The sequence below is a fragment of the Orycteropus afer genome, unplaced genomic scaffold, assembly GCF_000298275.1.
Source record: "Orycteropus afer afer isolate SDZICR_OR568_19922 unplaced genomic scaffold, OryAfe1.0 scaffold00030, whole genome shotgun sequence".
Classification (NCBI taxonomy): domain Eukaryota; kingdom Metazoa; phylum Chordata; class Mammalia; order Tubulidentata; family Orycteropodidae; genus Orycteropus; species Orycteropus afer.
In genome coordinates, this window is record NW_006921617.1 from 14,234,827 (window position 1) to 14,249,425 (window position 14,599).

The 14,599-nt window shown below is 35.1% G+C and overlaps 1 protein-coding gene across 1 annotated transcript in view; it reads left to right on the forward strand.

Annotated features, from left to right (window-relative positions):
• ROCK1 (Rho associated coiled-coil containing protein kinase 1) overlaps positions 1-14,599 on the forward strand; it is a 265,368-nt gene that overhangs the window by 242,415 nt on the left and 8,354 nt on the right. Inside the window, exons 26-29 of the mRNA XM_007935599.2 lie at positions 3,139-3,327; positions 4,842-5,001; positions 13,357-13,427; positions 13,633-13,721. Of these exons, the coding sequence (XP_007933790.2) occupies positions 3,139-3,327; positions 4,842-5,001; positions 13,357-13,427; positions 13,633-13,721 (509 nt within the window). The remainder of the gene's footprint in view (positions 1-3,138; positions 3,328-4,841; positions 5,002-13,356; positions 13,428-13,632; positions 13,722-14,599) is intronic.

Below are 14,599 nucleotides of genomic sequence, written 5' to 3' on the forward strand. Positions count from 1 at the left end.
CTCCCCTTCAAGGTTCAGGGGTCCAAGATTATCTTCTGTGTCTGTGTTAATTGGTTTCCCTTTTCTTTGTTGAAGAGGGTCTGTGCAGTCCTTCTGCCGAGTCCGCCATCTTGCCGGATAGGTCCAAGTTCATTTTTATAGTAAAAGTTTTTCTACTTTTTTAATAAGTGATAGTAATAGCCTTCTTATCACCAGTCTGTTCCTCCTCTAATCAATCATGTTGTAACTAATCTTTCAAAATTGCACATAATCCTAAAATATCCCCTGAAGTCTTCTTAAAATCAAACAGTAGTTTTACCTTAGCTAGTGAACAGTGTCTGCCTTGAGCATTTGCTCTTTGAAGAACTATATATATGGGATCAAACTGACAACAGCATCTCTAAAGATTAGACAGGAACCGTAAGGAGTGCGAGTTTATGTTAATGGGGGAGGAATAACAGAAAAGGAGGGTGAGGATGGTTTCAGAACTCAAAGACTATAATCAGTGTCACTGGATGGTACATGTAGAAATTGTTGAATTGTATGTTTTGCTGTATATATTATCAAAAATAACAAAATAATGTTTTTTAAAAAATCCTTCAGTGGAGGTTTTACATACTTTTATACCAAAGCAAGGAGCTCTGGTGGCACAGTGGTAAAGGAATTCGGCTATTAACCAATAGGTCAGGCAGTTCAAACCCACCAGCTCTGCAGGGAAAGAGGAAGTAGCTTCCATAAAGAGTTACAGCCTTGGAAAACCCTATGGAGAAGTTGTGCTCTCTGGAGTCAACTCAATGGCAGTGGGCTGTGCTGTTTTGTTTAAAAAAAAAAAAAAAAAAGACAGAGACCATAAGGGAAAAGATTGACATTTCATTGCATAAAAATAAAGTGTCTGTGATGCCCAAAACAACATAAGATTGAGTGAAAACTGGGAAAAATATTTACAGCAAATATAAGAAAATATAAAGAGCACCAACACCAACAAATAAGAAAAAGATAGTCCAGTAGAAAAAAAAATAAAATAGGAGCAATTCAGAGAAAACTAAGTAGATAATAAACATAAAAAAAAAAAGTTCAACTCTGAACCCACTCTTGTGGCTTTCAGCCAAACAAAAGACAGGCATATGAGCTGAACATTTACATTAGGTAGATACACTCCTTGGAGAGGGAAATCATGGGAGAATAGAAGGGCTGTGTATGCACAGGGAGACAGTTCAGGAAGCAGGAGTGCTTGGGAGGGAAGGACACGGGGAAGAGGTGGCTATGAGGAAGTGGGAGGAGAGCTGTTGAATTGTGGGAGATTACAGTCAGTGTCATGAGATAAAATATATGTGAATTGCTGTATGGAAGATGAATTTGCTCTGTAAACTTTTACCTACATCACAATAAAATTTAAAAAAAAAGGTTCAACTCCAATAAAAAACTAAGGAATAGACACTAAAACAGTAATAATAATGAATATTTTTTTGATAGATTGGCAGAGATTTAACTAAGATCTCATACCTAAGAATATACTATTTGACGGCATAAACTATAAGAACAATATGACAGAATTAAGCATTGTAATTTGCATTTCTGTGACTTAGTACGTGCACATTTAGGAATTTATTAAAATGCTTCAACAAATTACTACAGCATTATTTTTAATAATGAAAATGACTTTACCTTCCATCGGTGTAATTCAATAGATAAGTCATGATAAATCCATACAGTGGGATACAAAGGAGCCATCAAAAATAAATGAGATAGATTTATTCGTAGTGACGTGAGAAAACTATTTCTTTTGAAATATGATGTAATATTAACTGAAAAAAAAAAGCAAGTTGCAGGAAAGGTTCCTTTTTTTACATTAAATATATGTGTCATCTGTTTATATGCATGTGAAGATCTAGAAGGGTACACATCCAGCAGACTGAAAGAAAAGAGAAGGGTTTATTTAGGAGGAGTGGTTTTTGAGGGTTGATAGTACAAGGATTAAGAAACTCTTTGGGCATAGTAGGTAAGGCATTTGGCTGCTAACCAGAAGGTCAGCGGTTCAAACCCACCAGCTGTTTTGCAGGAAGATGAAGCAATCTATTTTTGTAAAGATGTACAGCCTTGAAACCCAAAGACAGTTGTTATGAGTTGGAATCAACTGGAAGGCAGTACATTTGGGTTTTGATATTACAAGGACTTTTCACTTTCTTCATAATATATCTCTGCATTTGATTTTTTTAAAAATAAGTATGTGTTGGGTTTATTATTTATGAGTTCAGTGTAGTAAGCTTTTACTGCACTAAAAAGTATTTTATTCAGGTTACCCCATCTCAGATGGGACCCAACCTATATGAAAATTATATTGATTAAGCTTTTTGTTTCTCCTTTTTTAACATTACTGCAGACCATGTATACCATGACCTACTAGGCTTTATAATTTATGTAGCTAATCTCACATGCACAATTCTGTCCCATTTTGAACATGTTTTTTTCTTCTGGAAAAGGGGTTAGTTAGTCTCAACTATATTTATATTCCTTTTTACCTTCAGAATGGCCTAGGCTGACCCTGCTCTCCTGCTTTTTAACTTGTCTAATGGAAAAAATTCTCTTTGGCCTTTTTGCCTGTGTACTACTACCTATATTTATAATACCATCCCTGACTCTTCTTTCATACTATTTTCTCTTTGCTTATCCAACTCCTATTTGTCTCTTAAGAAGCATATATGCACACATAAGCAGCTATCCCAGGAATCCTTCCCTGACTTCTCGAAGTCTCAATTAGGTTCTGGTCCATGCCTCTTTGTTTTTTCCTGCTACTCTGTAGTGTGATGCTTACTTACTTACCTGGCACATTAGGCTGTCTTTGAGGCATAACTGTGTTTTCTATCTCTATATTCAGTGCCTGTCAGAGTGTCTATAATATAATAAATGATGGTAAATTGTTGAATGATGAGTGGATTTTTGTCAACCTGTCTGCCTCTTACATTTGAACAATGAGGTAAATCAATAATAGTTCTTGCTCTACCAACTATCATATCCCAGCCTTCATTAGGTTCTCCTAATTTTCACACGTAAAGTCTTGCTTTCTCATTTTGAAGAAAAAAATATGTATTTTTAGTGGAGATTTAAATTGAATGACTCCAATATATATTATTAATAATAATCTTTCAATATATTGAATAGGCTGTGAACAAGTTGGCAGAAATAATGAATCGGAAAGATTTTAAAATTGATAGAAAGAAAGCTAATACGCAAGATTTAAGAAAGAAGGAAAAGGAAAATCGAAAACTACAACTGGAGCTCAACCAAGAAAGAGAGAAATTCAACCAGATGGTAGTGAAACATCAGAAGGAACTGAATGACATGCAAGCGGTAAGATTTGAGAGAGAGAATACATATGTGAGGAATTATTTTGTTTAATTGTTATCATTATATATACCTGCTATCGATTGGTCTCATTTAGATTGAATTTTTTTATGTATAAAGTGCGTATTTCAGTTTGTATTCTCCACAATTTGATCACTACTACTCTGATATAAGCCAGTACCTTGAAAAACTAGAAAGGAACTCTGCTCTCTATTAGCCATAATAACTCTAATAATTATTACCCATTAACAGCTGCTTGACTAGAGGTATTATACTGAGAAAGACAACTAGGGGTTTTGTCTCACTGGTTTCAGGCTGAAGTGAAGCTATGGCTAGTAAAATAAATTAACTATAGTTAGGGTAGGTGTTTGAAGCATCATGGCTTAATTTGTTTTCTGTGGTCAAGACTCACTTTTCTGAAATTAAAATATCAAGCTTAATTTTGATACTCCCCAGTTTCTTAATAGCATAAAATTAACAGCATGGTCTCTAGTATTAGACAGATCCAAGGACTGACTCCATCATTTTTGGTTTTACCATCCTGAGAATCTTGTTGTACCTTTCAAGCTATTCCGTGTGGAGCCCTAATTGGCCCTCTTAGCACAGCGGGCAGCACATCAGTCTCTGTTCTGGTTACCTAGTGCCTCTTTGACAGGAGTATACCACAAATTGGATGACTTGAACAAACAGGAGTTTATTCTCTTACAGTTTGAGAGGCTGAAGTCCAAATTCAAAGTGCCAGGCTCTAGGAGATGTGTGAAAGCCCCTTGACCTTGGGCTTCACTTCTGCCTCTTGCTCCTGGCCCACTGAAGCTAGAGGCATTTCTTCACTCACGTAGCTACTGGCTGCTGAGGTTAACAAGCCCAAGGTCAACAAATAAAATGGCACAGTCCCGATGTTACAAAACCACACGGCAGGCCATTCATTCAAGTCCATTTAAAGTCCCAGGATCAGCAGAGCGTGGCAGGCTGCTGAACAACAAGGCTACATGTAGAGTTCATGTGTGCCATAAGGTAGCAACCATTCCCAAAGCTGGGAAGCAGACCACATCCTTAAAGCAGCTACTCAGCTGCTTGTGATAGGTCCCACCATGTAGTTGATTGCCAGTCTCATCATGGGGAATAACTACCACCAGCTGTCCAGCCACTCAACCATTGACTCAGCCAAGTTGACACACAAATTTAACCACCACAGTCTCATAATCATAATCATTTGGAGTCATAGAAGCATTTTCTGGTTTTTTTTTTTTTTTTTTTTTTAATGCCTCGTACTTCTTTAAAAAATAAAAATTGTTTAAAGCAAGAAGAAAAAGCACTTAGCCAATGATTGTTCATTATTTGAAGCAATTTATTGCTGGAGAACTTACATTTTTACAGTGTACTGATGGTATAAACATTTGTGAAGTTTTCTGTACATTTTCATTAGCAATTTAGATTACTTGTCATTTATATTTCAGTTAATTCTTAATGTTTGAAATTACTAGATTTTGATTCTTTATGTTGCTGTTTTTCAAAAATAGCAACTGGTAGAAGAATGTACACATAAGAATGAGCTTCAGATGCAGTTAGCTAGCAAAGAGAGTGATATTGAGCAGTTGCGTGCTAAACTTTTGGACCTTTCGGATTCTACAAGTGTTGCTAGTTTTCCTAGCGCTGATGAAACTGATGGAAACCTTCCAGGTAAGAATATTTCTATTATGTCATTCACCTATGCTCAAATGTCATAGAAATTAATCTTTTGTTTCAGTTGGTTTTCTTCCTCATTGTATGATAGCCAAGGCCTGATGATAATTACATACTTAGTGCATTTTGTAGAAAAGCATCAGTCGTAGGCAATCGTGGACTCTTTAAAATAAATTTGAAAAATCAGAATGAAACCACAAGAGGTTTATGAAACTGTATTGAGCAGCCTAACTCCATGATAAGAGTCAAAGCTGCTATAACACCTCTTACTATGTTAAGAAGATTATATATCTCTTCATGAGTAGCATCTCTTAAAGGTTTTAATGTTCTTGTGCTAAAACTAAACTGTACTTCATAATCATATAGACACATATATATAAATTTATAATCGTATTATAGAAGCACAAGTAGTTGTATACAGAAATCTACCTAATACGGAGTGATAAACTTTAATCAGACTTTAAGTTTCAAATTTGCAGAATAGATAGAAGAGGTTGGGAGATGCACTGAGGGAAAAGGAGTCAAAGGCAGAAGTGTCTAGGAGTTTGAACTTTTTTTCCAGTGGAGAATCAATTAAAAAACATATACAGCCTCATTCTACAGTTGACTGTTATGTAAACAATATGTACGTTTTATGTCTTTTAAACAGAAATGACCAACACACATTACATATCCAATTTAGAAATAAAGTGAATAAATTATAAGTACTGAAATGTGCATTACAAGTTACAAATGCAGATACATACTAATTAAATTATTTCCTGAATAACACATGAATCGAAGGATGTTTTATGAAGCAGCATGTTTGATATTATAGAGATTCTGTTTTCACACATACTACTTGTTTTTTGAGAATTCGATATCAGAAGTTTGATACAATGCTATCTTTCTTGGTCGAGCAAGTAGGAATCCAAATGGGAAGTGAATTCAACTCTTATTTATATAACATGGAATCCCTACTCTCATTATTTTGTACGTTCTCTAGCCTAAAATCAGGTATCTGGGAAGGGAGGGGATATTTCTTATTCCAGTAGTCAAGAGAGTCCTTCTATTTTTCCTCTTTTTAACTCTCTGAAACCTCTTGCCTCTTGAGAAATTTGTAGGTATACATTGTTAGCAGATCACTTGGATTAAACAAGAACCTCTAGCTTCTGCTATTGTTTGAACATCTTTCTGTATTTAGACTTAATCATCAGTAAGAGTATGAATTTGGGGAGTATTTGGCTACATTCTTGTAGTTGAACTGAAATTGTAATTTAGATTACCTTTTCTTAACCTTAACACAATATTTCTAGAGTTACTTAATGAGGGAATTCTTTCTGTTTTTATTTTATTGTTGTTGGGTGCCATCAAATAGATTCTGACTCACAGTGACCCCATGTGATAGAGTAGAACTGCCCTTTCAGGTTTCCTTGCTGCAATCTTTACAGAAGTAGATTGCCAGATCTTTCTCCCTGAGAGCTGCTGGGTGAGTTCAAACCACCAACCTTTTGGTTAGCAGCCAAGCACTTGACCATTGCACCACCAGGGCTCCTTTTATGCTGTTTAGTGTTGGTTAAATATCCAACCAGGTTCTTTGCCCGTACTGCACCCATTTCCCTTTAACTTGACTTATTATAATGTCTTGTTACATTTGTCCTGATTTTCTCTGTATTTGGTTAAAGATTTCAGAGACTGAATCACAATCGCTGAATGCTGTTTAAGAGATTTGAATTGAAAGACGGAGTTAGGAGGACCTCTAGAGAAGAGAAAGATTGTGAATTTTATCCTCCATTCAGGCTCACTCAGGAAAGCTAAATGCAAAGCATTTATTGGCAGACTTAAGGATCTATTTTAGATTTCCTAAACCTATTCAAGAATGAAAAAATCTGTCTTGGAAGAAGTACAGCCAGAATGCTCCTTAGGAGCGAGGATGGCAAGACTTCATTTCACATACTTTGGACATGTTACCAGGAGGGCTCGTCCCTGGAAAAGGACATCATGTTTGGTAGAGTAGAGGATCAGGGAAAAAGAAGAAGACCCCTCAGTGAGATGGATTGACACAGTGGCTGCAACAGTGGGATCAAATACAGCAGCAATTGTGAGGATGACACAGGACCAGGCAGTGTTTCATCCTATTGTTTGTAGGGTCACTATGAGTCAGAACCAACTCAGTAGCACCTAACAGCAACCCAAGTTTGATATTCAGAAGAGATATTTAAAATGTTTCTACTGGCTCCATTCTGAATATATTACATAGAATAACTATCTTTTGATGGATTTTGTTTTTAAAGCTTTTGAAATCCCCACCAAAGGAGAGAAAAAATATATATACTGGTGGCACTTCTCTATTGCTATAAAATGAGACTAGTTAAGTATCTTTTTCCCTATCATGTTCTCAATCTTGAAATTTTGTGAACATACCATAGTGCTAAATACTTTGAATTTCATGTTTAAAGCAGAAATTATTGGATAATTTTTACCCATGTTTTTTACCTCTCTGTACCAGATATTTTGCTAGTAAATTGAATGGATGTATTAAATTCACTACTTACTAGATGCTTAAAAATTATTTGTAGCATATAAATTAAGGTTTTATAGTCATATTTAGGAGGAATTATTAAAGGAATTCAGTGTTCTTTCTTAATATGAGAGAGTTACATATCCTTAGGTGTCTGACAAGTTTCTTGAAGGTAATGACTAATAATTGATTTTCACTTAGTTTTGAAAATTATAGGTAGTCCCTGACTTAGGACGGACATCTGTTCTGGTGACTTCCTCGTAAATCCATTCTGGCATAAGTCAAATACTTTTTTTTTTTTAGTTTTCATTATCATTGCCTTTTATTGGTATAAATCCAGTCTTTGTCTTTAGGGGTTGGAGGCATCACATATAAACTTAAATACATACATATGTATTGTGATACATACATTATATAAAAAATACACAACCATAAAAATTTGATGAAAAAGTTGAATGACTTTGACATTTTATTATTTGCAGTAATAATTTCACTTCTGGAACGTTCTGGATCATATGGATTATCTCTGGAAATGTAGATAGAACTTCTAGTCGGAAAATTAGTGAGAGTTCTCTTTATGGTCCTTTGCTTTTTTTCTTCATATATTCACAGTAACACAACATACCGCTGCTTCTTGAGTCTGCCTGTCGAGTTTAGCCAAGCAATCAGCATTTGGTCCATGTTTTTAAGCAACTGAAGTTCCTGATTTAGTTTAGAAAAACTCTAGCTAATGCTATCTCTGCAAAAAATTTTGACAACTTCTCTCCTTCCTCTTGCTCATTATTTCTTCTTCAAAAATTAAGTCCTAATCAATCAGTTTCCTTTCCTTGATCTATGAGTTCTTCCACTTCATTGATATCAAGTTTTAAATTAAGTGCTCTTGCCATGTGGGTGACTTTTCTATCAATCTCTTTCATATTATACTGATCAAATGCTTGGAGTGTGTTCATATAACTCAGCAATTTTTTTCCATGCCCGATGCATTCATTTTCCCTTAACTTCCTCCCAGGAAGATGTGCAATGTTCCAAATACACTGATGTCATAAGTGCAGTTTGTCGTAACTTGAATACCTCAAAATTTGGGGACTAGCTGTCGTAAATTTAAACTACAGACTGAGAAAGAATTTTGAATAGAATAAGTTTACTTGACATTTAAGATAATGACCTTTTGAAATATGAAATACATTTTTAGTTCAGTAGATGTTTTTTAAAACTGTTGAGTGGATGAACTGATATCATGACTTTCATTATTTCAATTTTATCATTCAATATTAAGATTCTCATTTAATTATCTTGTACATCTAGAGCTCAGTCTCTATAATCTTCACAATGAGCTTGTCATTAACTGGATTAAATCTCTCTTGCAAGTTTCCCAATTTCTGTAATTGTAAAAATCGTGGAAAAACTGTGACTCCTCTGACTTACAACCCTTTGAAGTTCTTAAAGTTGTTTTCATTCTCCTAATTCTTTCATGTGTCCGTTCTCCCTTTAGTTCTATGACACCTTGTGTCCTAGCACAGTGTGTAAATGTAAAGATTACCTGTTGATCAGATAACAAGAAGACTTTAAAATGATAACTCTCTCTCTTTCCTCATTTTCTCTCTTTCTTCCTTTTGGAACTGTTCACCTAAAATCTAAGAATGTTGTTTGGTTATCCAGTGCTGCTATAACAGACATAGCACAAGTGTAGATGGCTTTAACAAACAGATGGCTTTTACAGTTTAAGAGGCTAGAAGTCTGAGTTCAAAGTGCCAGTTCTAGGGGCTGGGGATGGCCCCTCAACCTTAGGCTTCAGCTCTGCTTCTTGCTCCCAGTGCACTAGTACTAGAGGCATGTCTTAACTCAGGCAGCTGCTGACTGTTGAGGCTGACAAACCCAAGGTCAACATGTGAAATAGCACAGTCCCGAAATAAGCAACACAGCAGGCTACTAGTTCAAGTCCTAAAACAGTCTCAAGATTGGCAGGCTACTGGAATGAAGACTTGCCCAAATGCGGGATTCAGATGTGCCAGAAAGCTCGAGGCCTTTCTCAAAGCATCTTCTTATACACTGGAAGCAGACCACATCCCAAAGGCAGCTACTCAGCTGCTCACAGTAGATTCCATCATGGAGGTGATTACCAGTCTCATCATGGAGAATAGCTACATCCAGCTGTCCAGCCACTCAAAACCAAGCCCAGCCAAGTTGACACATAAACTTATCTACCGCAAATATTAAAAGAAAGTTTTAAAACTTTGGTAGTTTTCATGGAACTTTAAATTGGCTATATTGGATATTGATTTACATACAATTCCTAACTTTCTCTTTCATGGTTGATATTCTGATAATACACATCTAATTTTTTTTATAAGTTAAATATGCTCTACAAATATATAAAATCAGGACCCAAGTTGTGTAGCATATTATTGATGATAATAATTTGGACTTAGAAGTCTTTGACGTGGGTTTCTTTTACTTAGCTGGGAAAGCTGATTTCTGTGTTTGTGATGGGAAGAGGGAATATAGAGTTTTATACCTTCAGATTGCCACTTAGGTCACAAGTGGTCATGGTTTTAGAGGAGGTCTTTATAATACAGTAAAACCTGCAAAAACTGGAACTTGTGTAAGGCAGGAGAACTGTCAGAGAAGGAGAACTCATGGGGTGTTTATGAGGTAGGATTCTGAATAGAGAGTGATTAGAAAGTGGTAGTGACCACCCTGTCAAAGGTGGAAAATTTGTGAGACCCAGAAAACCAAGACAGTCTCATCAAGTTCTAGCTCTCACAAGTTTCAAGGTGTAAAGGAATGATATTATATAAACTTACGTCTAAGATGGGAGTAAAGGAGCTCTGGTGTGACAGTGCCTAAGGCATTTGACTTACTGCTAACCAGGTTTGTGGTTCAAACCCCCCAGCTACTCTGTGAAAGGAAGACAGGGAGGGAAATCTACTTCTGTAAAGATTTACTACCTTGGAAACCCACTGGGGGTCGACTGGATAATCAACTGGATATCAGTGTTGTTTTTAAAGATGAGAATAAGGAAAAGAAACGGAGAAACAAGTACGTATTTGGTAGCACAGTGCCTAAGGCATCTGACTGCTAACCAGAAAGTTGGTGGTTCAAACCCATCAGCTACTCTGCAGAAGCAAGACTGGGCAGTCTACTTCTATAAAGATTTACCACCTTGGAAACTCAGTGGGTGCCACTATGAATCAGAATTGACTCCACCGCAGTGGGTTTTGGTTTTGGTTTGGTCATCATTGGACTTAACTTCAACTACTTCTCTGAGGAAATTTGCAAGAAGGAAAAACTAAAATTCATTCCCATAACATTATTGTTTTAAACTAACAAAAACCTTCACGTATCTTCAACACTTTTGAGTTATCGATTCCTTCACTTAATTTAAATTAGAGAAAATTTTAAATTTGGGCTTATTTTGTTCATGAAATGCCTTTGATACATAAAATTTCTATAGAAATATTGAAATGACATACATCTAGCTTCACATTAAGACAAAGTCATAATGTACAATAGCTCATTTAAAAAAATATTAAAGAAAACACTGGTACTTTAACCTAAATCTAGAGTCAGACAGTAGAAATATTTTGGCATTCATTCTCATATAAAAATAACTAGGAGATTATTTTGTTACTCACAATTTTGTATAGCTGTCCAGATATGTTTGGTTTTCACATCTTTTGATTTTCAATAAGAAATTGCTTATATTAAATAGACTCAGAATAATACCAGATATGAAACCAACTTTTCATTTTAACTATTGTTTATCTTAATATTTTCCAGACCATACTTCACAACAGGAGCTGTAATTTTTGCCACTTAGACCAAGAAATTTCCTAGCAATAACTCTTTTGCTTTTGTAAGATAAAATATATGTAAATGAGCAATACATGATCAGCAGCCTTCTGCATGTTATCTAAGTTTAAAATTGCTTTGGTTTTAGAATTGAAACAGTTATTTACAGAGGGTGACTTTAATTGACTAATTCAAAAAAAGAAAGTTTGCAGAATAATCAAGCATTTATCAAGCACATATTCTACGTGCCAGATACCGTGGTGTATCCAAAACAAGTGTTAGAAATAGCTCCTCTGTTACAGAACTTACTTAGGACCTACAGCAACTAAGAAAAAAAAGTTGAGAAGAGAGTGGGATCATTTTGAACTGAAGTTATTTCATTAATTCTTCCATATTGACAACAACTTAGATGAACAGGGAATAACAGAAGCAAAGATGTGGAGACATTAAGTACTCAGTAGAAGTGGTAGCAGAAGGAACATTACCCCCATTTTAATGAACCACAAAGCTTGTTTGGAGACAGAATAGCATTGTACTAGGAGCATAAACTCTGAAATTAGACTGCCTGCATATGAAACCTAGAGCTTCCACAGTTACTAATAGAGTATCCTTAGGCAAGTTAGTTCACCTTGCTAAGTCTTAGTCTCTTCATTTGTAAATGGCAGATGATAGTAAAACCTAATTCATAGGATTATACATAGAGTTATATGTTAGTTATTGCTTGTAAAGCATGTGACAATAAATGTTCAGTAAACATTACTTATTTGGTGTTACCACCATAAGTCTGAACTTCCTATCTTATAAAGGTATTTACAGAGGGACACTACATATTCCCTTTAGATTCATGATTTTAGCCATAGTATGTCACATTATAGCATTATACTTTGAAGTTGGGTACTTTCCTAATTTGGGGGGTTAAAAATATAAGAAAGATATAGAAAATAATAGAATGAATATTCATGTCCAACCTGATAACTACATTTCTAACGGAATCTTTTTTCCCTAGATATTTCTAATAATCATTCATTATATTTAAACTATAGTAATGACTGTTACAGGAGCTCTGGTAGCATAGTGCCTAAGGTACTTGACTGCTAACCAGAAGGCCGGCAGTTCAAACCCACCAGCCACTCCTCAGAAGGAAGGTTGGGCAATCTACTTCCGTAGTGACACTGCCTCGGAAACCCAAGGAGGGGTCGCTGTGAGTCAGGTCTTACTCGACGGCAAACAACGACGACTGTTATTAAATGCCTTGATTGAATTTCTGGTATACACAAATTGATTAAAACATTAGCAGTTGACCAACTGAATACTTTTTTTTTAACTATTTATTTTAAAGTTCTAGTGCCACAAATTTAAAAGACTGCTTACACATCTTTTAATTTGAGAAGAATCATAATTGGACTTAACACTAGAATCATATAACACTGCCACTCGACAAAATTTGAACAGTTTTGTTGATACTGTTATGAGTGTTTTACCAAAAAGTTTATCAGAATGTTGTCCTGAGAAAACAAATAAAATGCTTGTCTCTTATTCTTTATATCTAGTTGATTCTGCCTGCATTCCTTATTTATTTATCTTCTATTCTTGTCTTCTGTGAGTAATAGGACACTTCTATACTTTTGCTTGCTCATTCTTGTGTAAACCTTGGCTCTGATTTGTTTCACTTGCTGCATAATTTTTTTGTTCTTTTTGGTTTTTCTTTTGCTAAGTATTTTTATATGAATGTTAAATGATATTTAAAGTCTTTTATATCATATCTCATTTAAGCTGCAATCCATTCCAGTCTTGCCTGGCTCTTAAGGGTATTGTTATTTCATACTTTTATAATGAGTACTAAATGTTAATTTTATGGGAAAGTGGCTTGAAAATCTTTCTGCAATATTGTATGTCCATTAAAGATAATTTGTGTGATTGAAGCATGAAAGAGCAAATTATAGCACTTATTCATTTAGCTGTGTTCAAATGCCTGTTGCTGCATGCTGCCAGACAACTTGTAATAGTTTTCCCTTTTGTTAAAATTTAAGATTGAATACTATATATTCTTTTTGTTCTAGAGTCAAGAATTGAAGGTTGGCTTTCAGTACCAAACAGAGGAAATATCAAACGATATGGATGGAAGAAACAGGTACTGTGTCCCTCATTTTTTAAAATTGGTACATTGTTATGTATTTTACTTTTAAAATATACAATTTATATCAACTGCTGTATTGTTAGCATTGATTTTAGTTTAATGACAGTATAATCTAGATATACATGGCAAACACTGCTTATCATTTTGAACTATAAGTTAGTGTTGCTCTTGTAACTCTTCCCTGTTTTTCTCATTTCAGTATGTTGTTGTAAGCAGCAAAAAAATTTTGTTCTATAATGATGAACAAGAAAAGGAACAATCTAATCCATCTATGGTATTGGACATAGAGTAAGTTGCTTTTAAATTTTAAGTCAATGAGGTGTTAACTTATGATAAATAATTTTCACTTTTTAATTGAAAGAGGCAGCCATTTTACAAGACCTTTTATATTTATTTAAAGTTAATGATCTCTGCTTTCTTATTTTTTCTTAACTAAATTAAATATTGACTGGGTATTAAATCTTACTTTAGCCAAATGTGAGCAGGGAAAAAGTGTATATTTGATTCATCTATTCTAAAGACAAACTCAATTTTAGGCATTTAGTGGTTTTGAGTTCAGAGAGCATCTCAAAAAGTATAGGATTATTTGGCCATTTTTAAGAAGGAAGTATAAATGTATCTCTTCTTTTTTTTTAATAATAGGTCAAAGAGGCCTGCAATAAACATAGAGTTGTTCTTTTTGTTTTTTCTTTCTTGTATTCATTCTAAAAACATTAGTTAAACACAGCTGCCTCTGACGTCATAGGGTAGATGTAGTATTTGTATAAAGAAAGTTCCACATGTAAGGAGCTTACAGTGTAGTAGTAGGAGAGGTAAGACATATATGCAACAAAATACAAATTCAAAGCAAACAGCAAACAATGATAAGCGCTATTCAAGAAAAATATAAACTTCAAAAAACAAGTGGGGACTAGGTTTGCTGGTCCAATAGAGCCTGGTTCCGGTCCGATAGAGCCTGGTGGAACCACTGAGACTATGGCCCCTAGCTGCCCTTCAGGTCTGGAACTGAACCCACACCTGTGATTTCCAGCCAAACAAAATACAGGCATATGAGTTGAACATTTACCTCAAGTAGATACCCTCCTTGGAGAGAACAATCATGGGAGAAAGAAGGGCTGCTTATGCACAGGGAGACAGCTCAGGGGGCAGAAGTGTATGGAGAAATG